Raw genomic sequence first — 19,332 nt, forward strand, 5'->3', positions numbered from 1 at the left:
TACCTTCCAACATCACTACCTGACCTCACTAATGCTCTTGCTCCTGAATGCAATCAAATCCTCACAGCAATGATGTAAAGCCTTCCAAAAAGAGTAGACGCTGTTACTGCAGTTACTGGGCACAAACTCTCCATTTAACACATTTGATTTCAGAAGAAACGTTGCTTAAACCTGTCCACAAACTTTTTTAAACATATAGTATATGTATGTGTTCTTCTCAGTTAGTAAATTAAAAATGTGTGTCCTTCTACATTAAAATTTATTAGTGCAGCACAGATTAGATAGTCTAAGAATATGTTTTACATCTATTTTTTGCCTGTTCTAATCACTGGTCTAGTAATCGTGACTGTGGTACGCATAAGGCTCAGTGCTGAGTTCTGCTCTTCTGTATGAACTTTGAGTTTCAGCTCAAAAATGGAATCCCAGCACGTCAGTGTCCTTATATGGTAAACTTCCTGTTGGACGCCGTTGCGTCACTGCAGGGGCGTGAGAGCGTGAGGGAGGGGAGGGGGAGAGGGAAGAGGGGGACAAAACAGAATGGCAATTAGATTCAGCGCAGTGGAGGGGCTGCAGGGTCGTCTTATTTATTTTTTATTTTTTCGCATTTGCATCGACTTGACCAACACAATCGTTTGAAAGAGCTCAGCAGGCACGTTTTAAATTGTTATTAAACGCAGATTGCATATTTGCTTGGGAAATGTGTTTTTGCTCAAAGGTACATCTTTGACGGACAGTCACAGCTGACGCAGAGATGAACACTCGCAATCCACCTGAGTGACATTTTCTCATCGGTAGCTGCAGAACGATTCAAGCTGCATTAACATTAAACTCACAGCATTCACCATTTTTTGCAAGGAGAGGCTGTCACGAAGGGTCTGTTGACCCTGACAGCATGCATATGAATGCATATATATCAAGCACTGGTAATAAAGTCATTATTACAGATCATTACAGGTTTAACTGCTACTTGTGCCATATTTTTTTCACGATGTCACATCTATATTGTTTAGATTTTCAGTGCAGAGGAGGAGGAGGGGGGACACATCAGTATTTTATGAATGAACATGTTGCACGTGCCACATCGCCCTCTCACGGGGGGAGACCTGGCATGCTGTATTGCATATTTATATGAATCTGTAACGTTCGATTTGGGTCGTTATGAATTGTAATCGGGCTGTTAAAACAGACTGGCCTTATTGTTGATTGGTTTATGGCGTTAAGATGTTTTTATTTGCTGCGTGCTGTACAGAGACGCTCCCCACAGTCAGATGGTACATCCTCGGTTCATTCATAAAAATTCTGGGGGAATATAAGGAGGAGCTTGCAGAGCAGTCTGTCAGTGGCCAGGTTTACAAACCTGGGGAAAGGGAGCCTCGAGTACCAGCAAAGGAGAATCTGGCTGACAGAGCAGATCGAGCTTTATCTCTGCGCGTTTTTGGATCGTGTCTAGCGGAGAGATGTTCCTCAGCAAAGTGAACGGCGTCGACTCTGCGCCCCGCTGCAGCTCTGCATCTCCGGACGGGGACACCCTCGCAGGTTACCAGCCGATGGAGACCACACAGGTAGGTGGTAGGAGGGCAGGAGGGGGAGGGGGTGCGGGGTAGCAAAGCGAACGTTTTGTAGAAGGTTGTTTAAATTCATGCCAACATTTCTTAAAGCAAGAAAAATGGCTCTGTTTGTCAGCCCTGTTTATTTGCAATGGGTTGCCCACATTACGAAGCGGCAGTGGATGGAAATGGGAAGCTGTGGGATGAGGATGACTTAAATTTCATTTAACATGTTCATTTTCTGAATGACAGTCTAACCAGCAGAGTCTACTGCTTTCCACGACACAGCTCCACCATCATTGCCCACCATAGATAAGCATGATAAGGCTGTACACTGACGATGAGAGCGCATATTCTCCCACACTGCCCAAAATCCGCTGCTGTTGCGCATGGTTGGCATCTGTCTTGCTTTGCAGTCAGACACTTGAAGCTGCTCTGCAGCGGTTTGCTGAGAGAAAGCAGCCCACTGAGGAGACTCCACAGCAGGGCTGCGTCAGCGCTGACGTCAGACACAATGCAAAAAAAGAGTCAAATATTGATCCGAGGACTATTTTTGGATGCCTACATGTATTTAAAGAAAGAGCCATGTGCGCTGCACGGCTCATACGTCACAATAGGCTAACATCGCCTTAATATTCACACGGATAAGCAGAACGTGTCAAAGCTTCAAACGTCACATGAAAAAAGCCACATTAGATGCTGTTTGCTTAAAGCGTTATCTGCTGCCTAATCTTGGTGTTAACAAGTGCGTTTCGACACAGGGGGCCGTTTCTGACCGAGAGGCGTCTGCGACTCCGTTTGTTCCTACGGTGACTGCGATCTCGACCACCCCAGACTTGCAGTGGATGGTCCAGCCCACCATCGTCACGTCCGTCTCGCCGTCTCCGGGCAGAGCTGCAGCCAATGAGGCGCAGAGCTCCCTCAAAACACACGGGGGCAAGGGGAAAAGCGCCTCCAGGAAGGGGAAAGTCGAGCAGGTAGGCAAAACGAGCCCCTCCCCTCATGTAGCTGCTGCTGCCCGAAGAGCCCATAAGGTTGATTTCTTAATGCTCTTGTCTGAAATATATGAGGTAGCAGCAATGCCAGTTGTGCAGCAGTTGATGGGCATGCATGCTCTCCAGGAGCTGTGCCTGGGCAGGGTGCCTAGAAGCAGGCATCCACTTCATATTCACATCACGGTGTGTCTGCAACAATGGGCTATTTTTAGACGCATTGCAGAAAGACAGGGAGTGAGAGAAAGGTAGAGTGAGAGAGGGAGAGGAGTGCGCTTGCCATTTTCATTGGGTAAATTATCAGAAAATGTGAAGATCTCTGAGATGAAATGGCTAGATTTATCAGGGTGGGTAGTCTAATCCCTCTTTTGCCACTGAGCAGCTCACACCAGAAGAGGAGGAAAAGAAGAGAATAAGGAGGGAGAGGAATAAGATGGCTGCAGCGAAGTGCCGCAACAGACGGAGAGAGCTCACAGACACCTTGCAGGCTGTAAGTGGAAATGCAGATGTGTCCGAATCCATGTTTGAAATGTCACAACACTGCAGCAATTCTTGAGTTTAACTTGAATCCTTTGTCCTCAGGAAACCGACAAGCTGGAGGAAGACAAAGCAGCTCTGCAGGCTGAAATAGCAAATCTTCTCAAGGAAAAGGAAAGACTCGAGTACGTTCTCGCCACACATAAGCCTTTGTGCCAGCTGCCCGAAGAGCTGGACAGCATTTTCCCAGAGTCGCCACAGCCGCTCCCTTCTTCAGAATCGACCAGCAAGCTCCCCGAGGATGGCGCACAGGACACACCTTCTCTACAAGACTTGGAAACCCCTTCCGTCCCATCCTCAGCTATCTCGGGGAACTCCAACATCCTGCTGTGCTCCAGCGCAGAGGTCAGCCTGTGTGACCTTGAGCCATCGCTGGACGTCAAGGAGGAGCTCCTGGAAAATATCCTTGGTACAGTGGATGAGGACAGGATCTCGGTGGAAACAGCGCGCTCTGTCCCTGACATTGACCTTACTGGTTCCCTGGGATTCACAGACTGGGAAACCCTGTACAAGTCTGTGGCCAATGACCTGGAACCCTTAACCACCCCTGTGGTGAGCACCTCTACACCCACGTGCAGCAATTACCTGTCCGTCTTCACCTTTGCCTGCCCAGAGCTGGACTCTCTTGCTGAGGAACTGGATGGCTGCAAAGGTGGGACATCCAAATCTGATTCGAACGTAGATATCCTGAACTCGCCCACGCTCCTGGCATTATAAACACAAACGTGACAGAAACAAAGGTAGTTTGTTTCATGATAACGGTCTCAACTATTGGATATCACTGTGTTATGATATCTGAGATGAGTGGTATTGATGTGAAGCCCGCAGTTTAGTGGCCGCATCCACGAAATATGTAACGTGACCAAGATAGTGTTTATCCTCTTCCAGATAATTTTGATGTAGCTAAGAGCATGGAAAAATTATCCTATGGACAGTTATGAGCTATGTTCTGGTTTGAAAAAGCATGCGCAAAGATCTCATATGAATAAATAAATAAATAAGTGAACAAACAAATGAATATATAAATTAACAACATATATGTATGTATCAGTTTTATATTTGTTTGATCTGATGTGAGGTCTTCTGTAAGCTGTATTGTGCACTGTTCACTGTGCAGTTTTGTGTTTTTTGATGGCAATAGTTTATCAATGTTGTGCTTTAGTACACATTCTTGAAGTTCTTGCATACCTCAGTGTCATCATTCAGACTGTGTTTTGACGTCATTAAAATGTTTAGAGTTTTCCATGAAAACATCCAGTGCTATATCGATCAAGATGTATTTTATGATAATTTATTTTTCTACCTTTTAAATTTTGACTTGTTTGTCAAATGAGAAGAGTTAAATGAGCATTGATTGCTTATGAATTAATATTCACATTAAATATTCATGCAATGTGACCATTGTCTCCTTTATTTTTTTTCTGGACAATGTGAAATTCATATTGTTAGGTCAAAACATCCGCTGCAATGACAATTTATGCATCCCAAGAATAATCTCATTAAATGCATGAGTTGAACATAGAAATTAGTTTTCAGTTTTTGGTAGTTAGTTAATTTGTTTCTGTTAATGTGAATAATATTAACATAATGAGGGCAATGACATTATTTCACTTATGAGATATGTGTACTTCTCACCATTCACACACACACACACACACACACACACACACACACACATATATATATATATATATATATATATATATATATATATACATATATATATATATATATATATACACACACACACCCACACACACATACTTACAAAAAAAAGGGTACTCTAGAGGGACAATTTTGTATGTAAAAGAAACACTACATTCACTACTTTCCCATTGGACAGGTGCTTTACATAACCTTTTTCAAAATAGAAAAATAAAATAAAAAGCCTGAAGTCAAGACACCAGTACGGAGATAATGCAACTTTGAAAAAAAAAAATGGAATATTGTACATTTATGATAACTAAAGGTACTGAAAACAAACCCCAGTCACAGTTTAGTGTCTTAGTATACAGTACTCTGCAAAAGTCAGAGATCACCTTTCAAACATTAAGTAGAAGTTATTTATTTTCAGGAGATATTTCTGAGTAAATTAGACAATAATCCACTTCCATAAAAAAAGGTAAACAAATGATGGAAGGTGTGATAAAGCCAAGGGTGGACACACTAAATACTGAAATTAATTGACATTATACTGAGTTGTTGAGGCTTTAGTGTAATTTTCTGTTAAATATATTTTTTCCCTGATACTGAAAAGTGAATAACTTAAATTTAATGGCTGTTCTGAAATTTGAACCAAAGAATTAAATGTTAAATGCTATTGCTTTGTTTATATAGTAGTGTTATTATTTTCTACAACAACAACAACAGCAATAATAATAGTAATAATAATAATGATAATAATAGAATTTACATAACATACACAAATTAATAGACAAAATGTCCATTTCAAGTGTTTCTATTTTACTGTTTACTGTTTGTAATTAAAATGTGGAATCATTAAGTTAATTCATAGGGGCCTTAATTTAATTTTGTATTTGTTTGTTGTATACATATATATATATATATATATATATATATATATATATATAAATGTTTTTTTCCATGTTGTAGTTTGATAAATAACACTTTTTTATGTTCAACATAAAACTGACTGATTTTCCAGTTTACTGTATGCCTTTAACACATTTAGAATACTTAGAATAATCCACAAAATTAAAACATACGATCTTTTAAAGCAACTCCGTCAATGCTTGTTTGTGAACTAATCAGTGCACAACATGTAGCAAACATGCTCGTTAGACAAACTTTAAAGAAGACCTCAATTAACAGCTTCTTTACAAACACTGAAGTTCCTGCTAAACCTGAGTAGACTGATAAATCAATGTGATGATCAGTTATTAGTCTCAGTGTTCCTGAGCTCTGCTAAAGCCTGAGTAGACTGATAAATCAATGTGATGATCAGTTATTAGTCTCAGTGTTACTGAGCTCTGCTAAAGCCTGAGTAGACTGATAAACCAATATGATGATCAGTTATTAGTCTCAGTGCTACTGAGCTCTGCTAAAGCCTGAGTAGACTGATAAATCAATGTGATGAGCCAGTTATTAATCTCAGTGTTACTGAGATCTTTTAAAGAAATGATCAAACTGATAATCCCCTTCAGTGGTGGACATGTTTGCAAGTGATAGGTTTTGCTCAGGGGATTGTGGGTGCAGCAGTGGACTGATATAGGCGCTGAGAGAAAAAAAAAGTTAATTTTTTTTAAATGGTAAGGAATTTTTCATGAAACGCATTAACAGAATAATTACATAAAGAAAACTGCCAACTGGTGACAACCAGGAATGGTATGAATGGTAAAAAATAAAAAAATCCCATGTGCCTTACCAAGATGTATTGTAAATATTTTCTGAATACATTACGCTTTTATATATTGCAACAGACTACATTACCGAACACATTTAGTCCAGTGTACTCAGTATTCAGCCACCACTACTTCAAAGTATACTGTCCCAGACTGTATATAGTAATACACAATGTAATACATCCGCTGTATAGTGCATGGTGTATAATATACTCCAGATCCCCCAGAATGATTAGCACATATTCGCCTAATGCATGTGGTATAATAAGCGTATTAGTCCAGGCCAATTATCACTTATTCATACACACACTTACACACAGCGTAGTGGTCAGTGTGAGGAACACAGATTACAGCTGTGATCCAGAAGCACTTTGTGTGCTGAAATGTTTCTTTACAAGCGGTTTTATGGCTGCGAGTCTCCATATTTTTTCTGGGGTCTTTCTCTCTAAGGGTGGACGAGCTGTTTGTTTTTTGGTATCTAAGGGGTGGAGCCAGCAGACCTTCCCTGCCTTCTCCCCCTCTCTGCCCCATCTCTCTCTCTCTCTCTCTCTCTCTCTCTCTCTCTCTCTCTCCCTCTCTCTCTCTCTGTGCGGGACTTTCTGCATCCCTGCTTACGTGTGGCAGCGCGAGCAGGCTGAGTTCCGCATTCCCCAGTCCTCCCAGGCAGGGATCGCTATATAAACGCGCTGATGCAACGCTTTCCCCTGTTCAAAATCTACTCACGACCCCCAGCTGACCTCAAAAAGGCGCATCCAGTGAGCTCGGCACCAAAGGCAGGTAAGCAGGACACTCGGTGAACTTTTTGCAGCAGGACTGGCTTTGCACGGCGCCACGCTCGCAGTGGGCTACAGGGAGGCAGCGAGGCTTTTTCCTCACACTATGCAAACCCCCGTTGGGCTGCACTTTATGGCCTAAAATGGACTGTATAACCACTGAAGTGTGCAGATTAACCTATGCAGAGTGTCCGTCTGTCTGCACTTGTTGTGCTGTGTACTGATTCCGGAGCGCTGTAGTCTGTCTATCTATGCAAATGGTCCTCAGCCTACATCTCCACTTTGGACCTCACTGCACAGGGCCATGTCCACGGACAGTTTTTTTTCTCTGAGGCGAAGTTTCACCGGCTGAGCTCAGTTCCATATTGAACAGAGGGTGTAAACGATTCAGTGGTGCAGCTGATGATCCTGTAACTCTTCTCTCTGGTTTTCCATTAGATACTGCAGGGCAGGCTGCGCTCAACTCCATGTTACGTAAGATCAGCTACATGCTTTCCTGACCAATGACTTCCGCTTTGAGACTGAGTCATGGCACAGGGCGTGTTACTTTAGGATTTCAACTTGCAGAATACGCATAGGCCATATAGATAGTGCTACATAAGGATATGTCGTATACATATTGTACTGCAGCATTCACTATATACTCTGATATAGTACAATATTTCTGAATGCTCATATATTTATCAGGGCTGTACCCTCAGTAAGTACAGCCTACATAACAGTGCTGTTGGAACAAAACCTTTAATCTCCAAAATGGGAATTTTAGTAATTTTTAAATGCAAGTCCATGTATTATTCTTGTAAATTAGTACCATGAAGTGTTCAACAATATAAAGTGCCCCTGGCATTTTGAAATTATGTACAAACTTGTACATAATACACAAAACAAAAAAAACGAAATGGAGACACGTTATTCTCTACAGGATATATTAAAATAAGATGAAGAATAATATATGTATGAGGCGCAGAGACATATAGTATATGACATTTTGAACGACGCTGGTCAAATAACATGTTTTGTTGATAAGTGAACACATCCTTTACTTAAATATGATTTTTTTTCTGTTGAGTTTAACAAATTGGTCAATTAAATTTGTTAAAATGGGTTAAATAAAAAAAAAAAACATTTTATGTTTTAATTTTATTCATATGTTTACACACACACACACACACACACACATACACACACACACACACACACATATATATATATATATATATATATATACACACACACACACACACATATGTGTGTGTGTGTAAATATGTATATCGTAATATAATATATATATTACCTCGTATCTCCATTTTTATCATTTTTCAGTTTTTGACATAATTTGAAAATGCCTACTGTCCTTTATATTGTGTGTCAATTTCAAAACAAACGGTCCAAAACTACTTGGATACAATTCAAAAGAATAATTCAGGAATGATGTACAGGTAGTTATGTACATCAGTATGTAGAGCTATACTTTTTAGGTCCATTGATGAAGTAAAGAGTGAAGGTGATTTGAGGTCACAGACATTCAGTAACAATAAAGGTGTGAGATGGCACATGGTTTACATTGGTAACAAATTCGACATGTTTTTGGTTTACCATTAAGTGATCGTTGCCAAGCTAAATGCTTTTGTAGCTTGCTTTTATGTAGGTAGGGTGTCATACGTATCACTGATCCACACTGTGATCTAGAGCTGGGCAGTATATATAAAATATATATATATATATATATATATATATATATATATATATATTACAAATCAAAATCACTTGCATTTAAAGTTTGATAGTATTCTTTAAAATGTGGCACTGCTGGCTCTTTTTGGCCTGTTCTAACATGTCACTTGTCAGAAAAAATAAACAATTAATGATACTAAATTTTTATGATGTTGTCCACCACTGGTCAGAATCAGTAAAATGAGGATTTTCATTTACAAAGGAAATGATTAACGTTTAACATTTAAAGTTATAACATACTTCAGTTTTAATGCCAGTATATCTTGGAGTGTTTTTTGAGGCAGGACAAGGGAAGATGGAGGTAGCTTTCATTCTGATCCACCAACAGTCATATGCTTACGTTATGCGACCAGACTGGGAAATCTCTACAAGATTTGAACAGCTGAGTAGCAGAGTTGCGTTTACTGTTGACTTTTGAATCATCTGTCTTTACAGGTTCTATAAGCACATTTGAACTATTATTTTCAATTTGCACTATAATGATACTACAAATTATCATGTAGAACTCCATGTATGTGGTGGAGACTCTCACATTGCATTAGGAGCTTTGCTTTTTTTTTTTTGCTAGAGCCATTTAGATTAGTATAATACATCTTTAAAATTACTGTTGTCCACAAAATCCCTTGTTGTTGTGCAGTGAGCTTTGAGAGTCAAGGCTGCTAAGTGTCTGAAATGTCTTGAAGCCGTAAAGGTCATTGTCATTAAGTAGCATTATAGATAACGTCATAATAACACTGTTATGCAACGAGAAGCAGTGCAGTTTCAGTGCTTCCAGATTTCCTTGCCCTCTTGTTGTTGTATGCAACTTTTCGGAACTGAAACTGATTTTCTGTCCTGACAGTACTTGCTGTACTTTATTTATTATTAAAGGAAAGATTAACTTATTATTAAAACATTTTCTATTTATTTATTTATTTAAACAGATACATTTCACTGTCAATGAAGTTAATTATATAGCATCATAACTTCCTCAGTAAGTCAAAGCAACAAACCTGCAGAGATCCTTTGGTTTGAGTGGGATGTAGAAACTTGTTATTATTGTTTTTTTTGTTTTTAATCATTTTTAACTTTACATACAGTACTGTGCAAAAGTCAGAGACTAGCATTTGTTTATTTATTTCCAGTCAAACACTAAGTTAAATTTCTGACAGGATTAGATAAAAGATCCACATGCAAGAGGAAGAAAAAGGTCAAAGGAAAATTAGTGTAAAAAACAATGGTTTCCAAAACTGGATTTAAAAAAAATATTAAATACAGACAAAATGGGACTTGCAAGACCTGGTAGACTACCAAAACTGTCCCCATCAGATAAACAACAAACAAAGCTTTCAAGTTTCCACAGATGTTTCTGTCCACCCTTCCACTATTAGACGACAACCCAGCACTATGAGTCTGAAAGGATGTGTAGCTGTCAAGAATCCCTTACTGAGGAAGTAAATAGACAAACAAGAAGAAAACTTGCAAATCAAACAAAGAAGCTGTTGGTGTTTTCAGAACAATGGACTGACCTCCCCAGAGTCCAGACATCAACATCCCTGAATGTGTTTGAGATTACTTGGATCATGAGAAGCAGAAAATGCTAAACCTACTTCTAAGACTGAACTGTGGAGGTGTGGAAAAAATATCTTGGCAGATTTCTTTGAAAAACCCAAATCCAGTCTCCCAAAACGAATGAAAGGCAAAGTGTGGACACACTAAATACTGAAAAATGTTATATTTAGTTGTTAAGTCTTCTGTGTAATTTTCTGTTAAATATATGTGTTCTGTTTTTTTTTCCTGATGCTGATATTTGTATATAATGAATTTTTTGACTGGAAATTATATAAATTAAGGGTGTTCTCTGACTTTTTCACAGTACTGTTTATATTAGTAATTTAATCAGTGGTTGAAGAAAAGATCTTGTGGCGATATTCAACAGAATTTACAGTGTATTGAATAGTTTTTTTTTTTTCTTTTTCTTTTCGTTCCTTCTTCTTCTTCTTCTTTTTTTTTAACTTGGGCCTTTTCCCAGATGCCCATCTTGCAGGTATTTCCTTACTGTAGTGATTAATACAGGCCTACAGGTTTGTTCTTTCGCCATTTAAGAGAGCACAGGGCTAATTTAAGCCAGCCACAGTGTACAGTGCGCCCAAGCTGACTTTGGTATTTGTCTCTTTTACGCAGATGTTGGTTTTAAGGCGTAGAGGAAATTCAAATAATGCTTAATGAACACCATGTTTCGTTTGCTTTATTTGTACACTTCAGTGCCTGCTGGCTGCTGGCTAGGACAATGGAGTGGCCGATTATTTGGTGAGGACTTTTGACTTGCAGGGGTTTAATTTCTTGTTCGACCTGCATACAGATGTCTTTCTGTCACTTTTGTGTTATTTCGCCTTGGCGTTTAAGTTATTGGATAATACACTGTATTCCAGTGCCTTTAATAATAGTTCAGTATTTCAGTGCAGCATGTACATAGCTATATTTGAAGAAGCTTTAGTGTGGTGCTCAATATAGGCCCAGACAAAGAGCAACACATTCTGTATTACAGTGCTCTATAGAGCTTTCTGGTGAAAATCTAAACAAAGGGAACACTGTTGTATTCCGTTTATTTTTCCAAATTACTCATGCTGTCATCGCTTGAATACATGCTTGTCCCGACTGGCCCGCATGGAGTTTTATTTGGAAGTGTGCTACAAGTTTCAAGGATGGAGATTTGGGTAGATTTACTCAGGAAGCAGCTTTCCTTAATGGTATTCAGTAGGATGGGGGATGTGTAGGCATATTATACTCATCTAAAACTCTATTTAATAGACTCCTGCAGTTTTGTACCTGCAGTGTGGATTCTCTCGTAGGTCATATTTACAGCTCATCATTTGCGCTGTGCAGAGGATGTGAACTTGGCAAACTACCCAAATGCTTAAGATAGACTGAATTATAGCTTTTGGAAAAAAGAAGGTTCTGACAGTATGTACAGCTTGTATTGTGGTTAATGATGGATTTCCCAGTATTAAACAGTTTCAATATTTGTTGGCCCAAAGTAATGACCAGTGATGACATAGTGCAGTCTTGGCCACTGCATGGTGGAGTTCAGGGACCTCTGAACTGAATACATGTGATTCAGAACATCAAAGCATTTTATGAGTTTTGGTTTGGTAGGGCAGGACAAACACTACTATGTAGCTTTGTGGCCTCTCTGCACTGAAGTTTGACACTCACTGTACATTGTAAACTGGAAATACATCAAATACATCAGGCAATTCTATCCATACCTCACATTTGAGGCTAGTTACAGAAACCCAAATGTGCTGACATAGGCGTTACACTGCTTTGGGCTTTTTTATATGTTGTAATCATGTTCTTATTGAATTAGAGAACTGCTGATATGAAAAAAATTGTTGCTGAGAATTTGAAAATTCTAAAATAACAAGTAACAGTCCTCTTTTGTGTTCATCACGGCAATACCAGAAATCACTGAGTAGTCAACATCCACAGCAGACAGAAAATAGGATCTCAAATTTTCATGTAGACTTCGTTTGCAGCCTCAAGTCTCATTAAAAATGGGATTTTTAAAAATAAATTATTTTGAAAAAGTTTAAGAGCAAGCCAGCGGCGAAGGCTGATGACATTGTCCTGTTCTTCTGTGGCCACATTCCACTGGCCTGACACAGAGAGAGAGTGAGAGAGAGAGCAGGCCTGTGTGGGGGGAACATAGGCAGCAGGCGGGTCTTGGCTGGCTCCCTCTCTTCTTCTCTCCACGGAATAAAGGGGAATGTGTCTGGGTCTACTTTTGTGCAGGCACTGCTGTGTGCCTCTCCCCCTGGCCTCTGTAGAGCAAAAAGGGGGGGAAAATTGAGCGGATCTCGCCAAAGCGTCTGTAAATGGGAGTATACTATACATGCAAAAGAAAGGGTGGAGAAGAAGCTTGTAAGAAATATCTCGCTTGGAGCCAAGACATGGAGTGAGCAAGGACTGATAGAATTGGTAGGTGAACAGAGAGAGAGGAGCCGGGGGAAAAGGTAATTGGAATTTAATAACAAGCATGTGTTTGTATGTTCTTACTCAATCCGTATGTACAATGTTGCCAGTCTTACTGGTAGGGATAGATGGAGAGGGAATTTTGATTGACCAGATTTGCTTACTTATGTCTCTACAGTGTATTTGATTTGTTAAATCTTATAGGTGTTCAGACAGGCCAATTCTTTTCAAGAGTTCAGACAGTCCCGTTCTTTTCAGCATACGACTTTTATTATTCCTGAAGAAACCTGGAAGCTCTGCTGAAAGTAGTGGTTTCAGCACTCTTGCTCATCATTATTACAAGACTACAGGCTGTTACAGGCTCAGATAACTAAGAATTTAGGCTTAAAGCTTAGAAAATCTGCATTTTGTCACTGTACCCTTGAATGAGGCATGTCCCCAAGGAGTGATGGAAAGATGACAGAACATGATGTGACAGATGATGATATGATGATGAGATTGTATGACAGAAGTTACCACTCTTGATTCAGGATTTTTAGTACCCTATTGGCCGGTTCATTATATGTGGTTCATTACAGAAAGCCTCTAAAGGCTTCTAACAAATATCAGAAAGTGATGCCCTGTGGGGCAACAGAATCATGTTACACTATTAGCAATAAAGGTTCTGTGCAGGTAAATATTTCGTTCATCAAGGTACAAACTGTGTAAATGTATCCTCAAAGGTACAACAGTGGTTTTAGGGTTTTTCCAGGTGAAAAGTACAGATTTGTATCTTTTCGTAACCTAATGTTTTAAAACAGAACATAAATAAAAAAGCCTGGAGACGAGACGGGGTGTGTGGAGTCAATACAACTTAGAAAATATAATTTCAATGGATTATGGTACAGTTATGTTCCCTGACTAAAGGTACTGAGATGTACCCTTGAGGGGACCACCCCAGTGACAAGAGGGTCCTGCCTCAGTGAAAGTTTCTTAGTTTTTTCAGAGAGGGTACTTTGTGGCTTTAAAAAGAAGGGACGCACTGATATGGGGATTCTTTTATTTTTTACATACATATCTGCCGATGCTGATGTTGAAACATAAACATGAATAAAACGTCTACATCTACCTGGATTAGCATTATGGAGAAATATAACATTTATTTCTAAAGGGTTACAAATGCAGTCAAATGAATAAAATGCACACATTTTAACACAGTAATCCAGCATCGACAAAATGTTCTGCTCTCTTGATGTACAATAAATACCTCATCAAATTTCTATTTGAAATATCGGTCAAATCTGTTTGATGCTGGTATTTCCTGAAAAAAAAACGATATGATTTTGATATTATCATGCATCCTAATTAAGCATGTAGATGACATGTTTTTGTTAGATACACATGTAGATACAAGTTTCTGACAATACTAAGCACCTCGGATATCGTCAAACCTCATCAGAGGTTCAGTCTAGCTATGCTTTCTCCAGATTTAGTGACTGAAATTCAAAATGACTTAATGAATAACGGTTACATCACTGATGTGCCATGTATTAAAAAGACTGGGGCTTCATCATCCTGTACCATTCATAGACATACAAAGACCAAGACCTTGCAGGAGGTTAGCACTGTTTGTTTGCTGCGGTGTGTTTTGTTTCCATAGAGATGGTACTTAAGTAAAAATGAGCTCAAACCTATCCCTCTCATGGTCTCTCTTCTAGCTGTGGTCAAGGGCGTGTGTGACATGATGCCCGGACAAATCCCTGACCCCTCAGTGACGGCAGGCTCTCTGCCCAGCCTAGGCCCGCTGGCAGGCATCTCTGCCACGACGCTTACGGATCAGCTTAAATACGCCGACCTGTGCAGCCTGGGGGCCATGCTGTCACCACTGCACCTTCTGGGCAAGCTGGGCAAACGCCACCTTCCCATTAAAGCAGAGGTGAGGCATTTAAGGGGTTTAGGTAGCTGACTTCAGTACGTCTTAGCATAGTAAATTTACTCTGAACATATATAAAACATTTGACTGTTGGAATTTACTTTATTCATATTAAACACATAAAATGTGCTTTTGTTTACTAAATTTCTGATTGCATTTTTATTTATAGTTTAAAATATACAGTGTTATTCTGACATTATTAAGAACACTTTTAAAAACTAGAATCCAAACTAAGGACAGTATCCTCAGTAAAATGTCCTTTATAAATTGAGCGCTTGCAAAGAAAGACAGTATTTTTACTTTTTACTTTTGATTTTTTTATGTAGAAGTCATATAATCATGGTACGTCATTTTTTGATGCCCTGTATTTAAAATAAAGAGTTCACTAAAATGTAAATAAAGAATAGTTTGGCTTTTTAATATAAAAGGTTGTACAAAATATAATAGAACACCAAATAACTGATAATCCAAAAAATGGCCAATATATGTTTTTTGTTGGAGGGGCTCAGTTATACTGAGATTTATTAGTATTGCACAGGGAACATAAAAGATGCATATCAACAAAGATTTAGAAATTTAAATTTAATGTGAATTATTAAAAATGCCAAGAACAACAGCTCCATCTACTGGATAGTCAGGAGTCTTTCATATAGCACACAAGACTACTCATTGCCATATTGAAGGAAGCTTTGGGTAAATGGAAAGGCTGGTTCAGCATATTTCTTTTCAGTTTTCATCAGAATCAGAGGCTGGATTCACGAAAGCTTTCTTAAGAAAAAGTTTGCGAATGTTCTTCAGACAAACACTAAGAAGTTCATAAGAATGTTCTTAAGTGCAATTCTTGAAAAAACTTAAGAAGTTCTTGAATATTCTCCTAAAACAATATTAATTATTTTCCTAAGATTTTCTGAAGAAAATCTTCAATGTTTTCTTATGTAAGCTACATTTCATTTTACCACATACCATAAATGATGTGAGATACATTTTGGATTTTATTTTATTTTATTTGTTTAGTTTAATCCACTCAGAGGAGCAAAATGGACGAAAAACATCAAACAAAGAATTAAAAAAATAAATGAGCAAACAAGACCTAGAGGTGATGCTGGAAGATACAGCCAACAGAAAAGAAATTCCTATTAGAACATATGATAACTGTGGGGTGATTGATGAGGATGGGCAGGAGCAGCAGAGGCAGCTTCTGTGATAAATTTAGATCTTTACCTTGTCAACTCTTACAGCCTAAGACAAGTGTAAAGCTATCATTAAGAAAGATTAAGAACACCTTTAAGAACATAATATTTTCAAGGGTACCACTTGTTCTTAGAATTACTCTAAAGAAAAGAGTTAAGAAAAGAAATACAATAATTCTTAAGAAGTTATTTAAAGGATAACAACTTCTCGTAACTTTTTTCTTAAGAATAAAGTTAAGAAAAAGCACACATTCAAGAAGATTTTCTTTCTTAAGACACTCCAGCCCCAGAGTTCCAGAATCCTTGACCACTACCTTTAACCAATTATAACCAGGAACTTTAAAGGGTCCATATCATGGAAAATGTCATTTGTCTCACTTTTTTCAATGATGTAGTTTTGAAACACTGTTAAAGGTTCAAAACATACCATTCACTCCCCAGTTCATACAATATACTGAAACTAATCTGCAAAAAATTGAATTCACTGTTTTTGTGATGTCACTAAAACCAACACATTTACATATATGTACCTATTAAATCTACAGCAGTTGATGCACAATATAGGGCAGCCAACAGAGGTCATGTACATATATCAGTCTTAAAGGCACAAGAACAAAAACAGCCTGTTTAATTTTAAGGGATAAAGAGAGGCTGGAAAATGGAAAATGGAAAATAACTAACGACTGTTTATGGGACATGGACCACACATCTTAAATGAACCTTGGAGGAAAAATACATTAAAATGTAGGACATGAGCCCTTTAAAACACCACTGAAAGCTTGCCCTCTGTATGTATGCATTCATCTGTGCAGTGGTGAAGGTTGAAGTTGTCTGATGTCTAATGTCGATTTTTCTGCCCTCTTTTAGAAGGATGAAGAAGAGGAGAGGAGGAAAAGAAGGCGAGAAAAAAACAAAGTGGCAGCAGCACGATGTCGAAACAAAAAGAAAGAACGAACAGAGTATCTACAACGGGTGGGTATTCTGCTGTATCCTAAAAAATAATATTAGTACTTTCACTGGCAGAAGTGGCATTATTCAGTTATTCGGAGCTATACAGAGTTTAAATGATGTTACATATATGAAAATTATGCACAGTTCTGTGCAAAAGACTTAGGTAGCCATGAAAATTGTTTAAAACACTAAATCCTGACAGTAAGTTTGTTTTTCCTGGTACAATATGTTTTTTTGATTGTGTATTTATTCCATTTTTTTAAAGAGATTTCTTATTGCCAAGATAAATGGATTTGCATATTATTTTCTCTGATGCCTAAGACTAATATATCAACAATTAGACAGTGTCCTTCAAACGTCAAGACTAAGGAATATAAATGTACCTGTGTACATCTACATAATAACAATAACACTACAAAGTCCAATAGTCATGCAAAATGATTGTTTGTGTGTTCTGAAACTGTGCCGTCAGGAGTCGGAGCGGCTGGAGATGATGAACTCGGAGCTGAAAGCACAGATTGAGGAGCTGAAGCACGAGCGCCAGCAGCTCATCCTCATGCTTAATCGTCATCGGCCCACCTGCATCGTGAGGACGGACAGTGTGAAAACCCCAGAGAGCGAGACTAACCCCCTGCTGGAGCAGCTGGAGGCTAAATGAGGAGGCGCAGAGGCTCAGAGTGGTGCCTTTCCACAGTTACTGTTTACAGGTTAGCTTCCATACAGCTAGCTAGAAGCACTTAGCTCTAAGCTCTTGGACATTTAAAGAGGAATGAGTCAAGCACTCCAGCCTGTGAGCTTGGAGTTTAAGAGCCTTTGTGGACCCTGCTCCCCCTCTCCCCCGAGCCACACAGACATGTCCCAATCAGATTGGGCTATGTGCTGACAGTTACAAGTTTGTATTACTGTTACTTTTTCTATTTGTGGTCATTCAGTGCCTAATAAGTTCATCATAATCCAACAAGTTAAAAAAGAACAGGTTCGGAGGAGTTTGGTAACAACACTTACTTCCTCTCGGTATCATGTATGATGAAAAGGCTAACGGATGAAGCATTGCTATCCGTGTTTGTGGCCTTTTGCCAATGTAACTGGATGATTTGTACTACACTCCTTGTGTCTTCATGATACTGAGTCATGACTTGCCCTCAATAGCATTTTTTTTTTTTGACGCAGGCGTCATGTATGCACATATATATGAACTGTTTACATCATTCTGTTTTATTAGTTACCTACAATTTATATATATTTTCTGATTTTTATACTTCTTGTACATTACATTATATGGACTGTTATCACTAGATGTGATACATTTTATATTTCTGCAACAAATAGTTATATAACCTTTTTTCTGTGACTTACTCATTTTGTTTAATGGCTGTGAAGAAATGCAAACAAATATTAAACAGGAGTCACTCCTAAATGTTATTTTGCAATATATGACATGTATTTGGGTAGTATATTCTATAGTCCTTAATAATTAAATAATTTCTTCTTCAACTCTTTGATACCTCCAGTGCATTCTCAAATCAGGTTTTTGTCCTCTTTCCAAAGAAAAGTTGCTCCATTTTTATTAAGTAGCTCACTATATGATACAAAATGATACAAGATGAAACACAAAATGCGAAAGTAAAGTCATTACAGCAGCTGAACATCAAACATCAAACAGCCAGATTGTCTATGAAGTTTCTGTGGTCTGCATAGAATTAATATGACTCTATGACTCTATGCTAATTGAAGGCCTTAACTAAACGTCTGTGAATATTGCTCATTTTAAAAATCATGGTAGTCTAAGAATAAGGTGCTCTGATAAAAACTATGCACAGAGCATGACTGATGCATTTGTCTCTTATTTTTAAAATTTTTCATCAGTTCTCCCCATATATCTGTGTTATACTGTTATACGGATGCTGAAGGTTAGGTCCGAACGCATGATGGTGTTTTGTGGTCTAATTTACCATGTCATGTAGTCAAAGAAGGGGTGACTCTTATTGGGTTCCCTGGTGGTACACCCATCTGAGGGTTCATCCTCTCATCAGGAAATTGCTTATATATTGGTTGAACTGTACTTTCTATGATTTCAAATGTGTGTTGTGACTCTGCAAGTCTGCAATGATGTAACACCAAAGTTACACAATCAGGATTTGTACAGTATGGAAGTGAGTAAGTGTCTGCACAAACTTTCCATGCTCATTCTTTGCATACAGTACCAGATTAGTATTATGCAAGCATGATCCAGATATAAAGAATTACAGACCTAATCTTTATCAACAACAATATAATATATTTCAATATTTCTTTCAACCAGCTTTTTGTATGCATTGTATATACTGGATGGTTATGATATATTGCTTTTTTTCTGAACAGCTCACCTTTTTAGATTAAA

General features: G+C 38.5%; 2 protein-coding genes across 5 annotated transcripts; both read left to right on the top strand.

Moving 5' to 3' along the window:
* Positions 1-1,331: 1,331 nt before the first annotated feature.
* fosaa (v-fos FBJ murine osteosarcoma viral oncogene homolog Aa) lies at positions 1,332-4,474 on the top strand. The gene is made up of 4 exons (XM_036593318.1): positions 1,332-1,562; positions 2,309-2,524; positions 2,922-3,029; positions 3,122-4,474. Exons 1-4 carry the CDS (start codon positions 1,458-1,460, stop codon positions 3,791-3,793), a joined length of 1,101 nt encoding a protein of 366 aa, XP_036449211.1. The 5' UTR covers positions 1,332-1,457; the 3' UTR covers positions 3,794-4,474.
* A 2,560-nt stretch (positions 4,475-7,034) lies between these two features.
* On the top strand, positions 7,035-18,374 carry jdp2a (Jun dimerization protein 2a). 4 transcript variants are annotated; one of them, XM_036594054.1, is made up of 4 exons: positions 7,035-7,215; positions 14,597-14,814; positions 16,869-16,973; positions 17,425-18,374. In XM_036594054.1, exons 1-4 carry the CDS (start codon positions 7,128-7,130, stop codon positions 17,608-17,610), a joined length of 597 nt encoding a protein of 198 aa, XP_036449947.1. In that variant the 5' UTR covers positions 7,035-7,127; the 3' UTR covers positions 17,611-18,374. The 4 variants fall into 4 exon arrangements, with proteins under 4 accessions (XP_036449947.1, XP_036449949.1, XP_036449948.1 ...); XM_036594056.1 differs by having other exon boundaries at positions 7,105-7,211; XM_036594055.1 differs by lacking the exon at positions 7,035-7,215 and adding an exon at positions 12,675-12,940.
* The last annotated feature ends 958 nt before the right edge of the window (positions 18,375-19,332 follow it).

This window comes from Colossoma macropomum, unplaced genomic scaffold (genome assembly GCF_904425465.1).
Source record: "Colossoma macropomum unplaced genomic scaffold, Colossoma_macropomum, whole genome shotgun sequence".
Classification (NCBI taxonomy): domain Eukaryota; kingdom Metazoa; phylum Chordata; class Actinopteri; order Characiformes; family Serrasalmidae; genus Colossoma; species Colossoma macropomum.

Excerpts from the sequence above, each read along its gene's own strand:
- fosaa (XM_036593318.1), top strand. The coding sequence starts at position 1,458 with ATGTTCCTCAGCAAAGTGAACGGCGTCGACTCTGCGCCCCGCTGCAGC. Across the intron at positions 1,563-2,308 it reads AGCCGATGGAGACCACACAG|GGGGCCGTTTCTGACCGAGA; the intron begins GTAGGTGGTAGG and ends GTTTCGACACAG. Across the intron at positions 2,525-2,921 it reads GGAAGGGGAAAGTCGAGCAG|CTCACACCAGAAGAGGAGGA; the intron begins GTAGGCAAAACG and ends GCCACTGAGCAG.
- jdp2a (XM_036594054.1), top strand. The coding sequence starts at position 7,128 with ATGCAACGCTTTCCCCTGTTCAAAATCTACTCACGACCCCCAGCTGAC. Across the intron at positions 14,815-16,868 it reads ACCTTCCCATTAAAGCAGAG|AAGGATGAAGAAGAGGAGAG; the intron begins GTGAGGCATTTA and ends GCCCTCTTTTAG. Across the intron at positions 16,974-17,424 it reads GAACAGAGTATCTACAACGG|GAGTCGGAGCGGCTGGAGAT; the intron begins GTGGGTATTCTG and ends CTGTGCCGTCAG.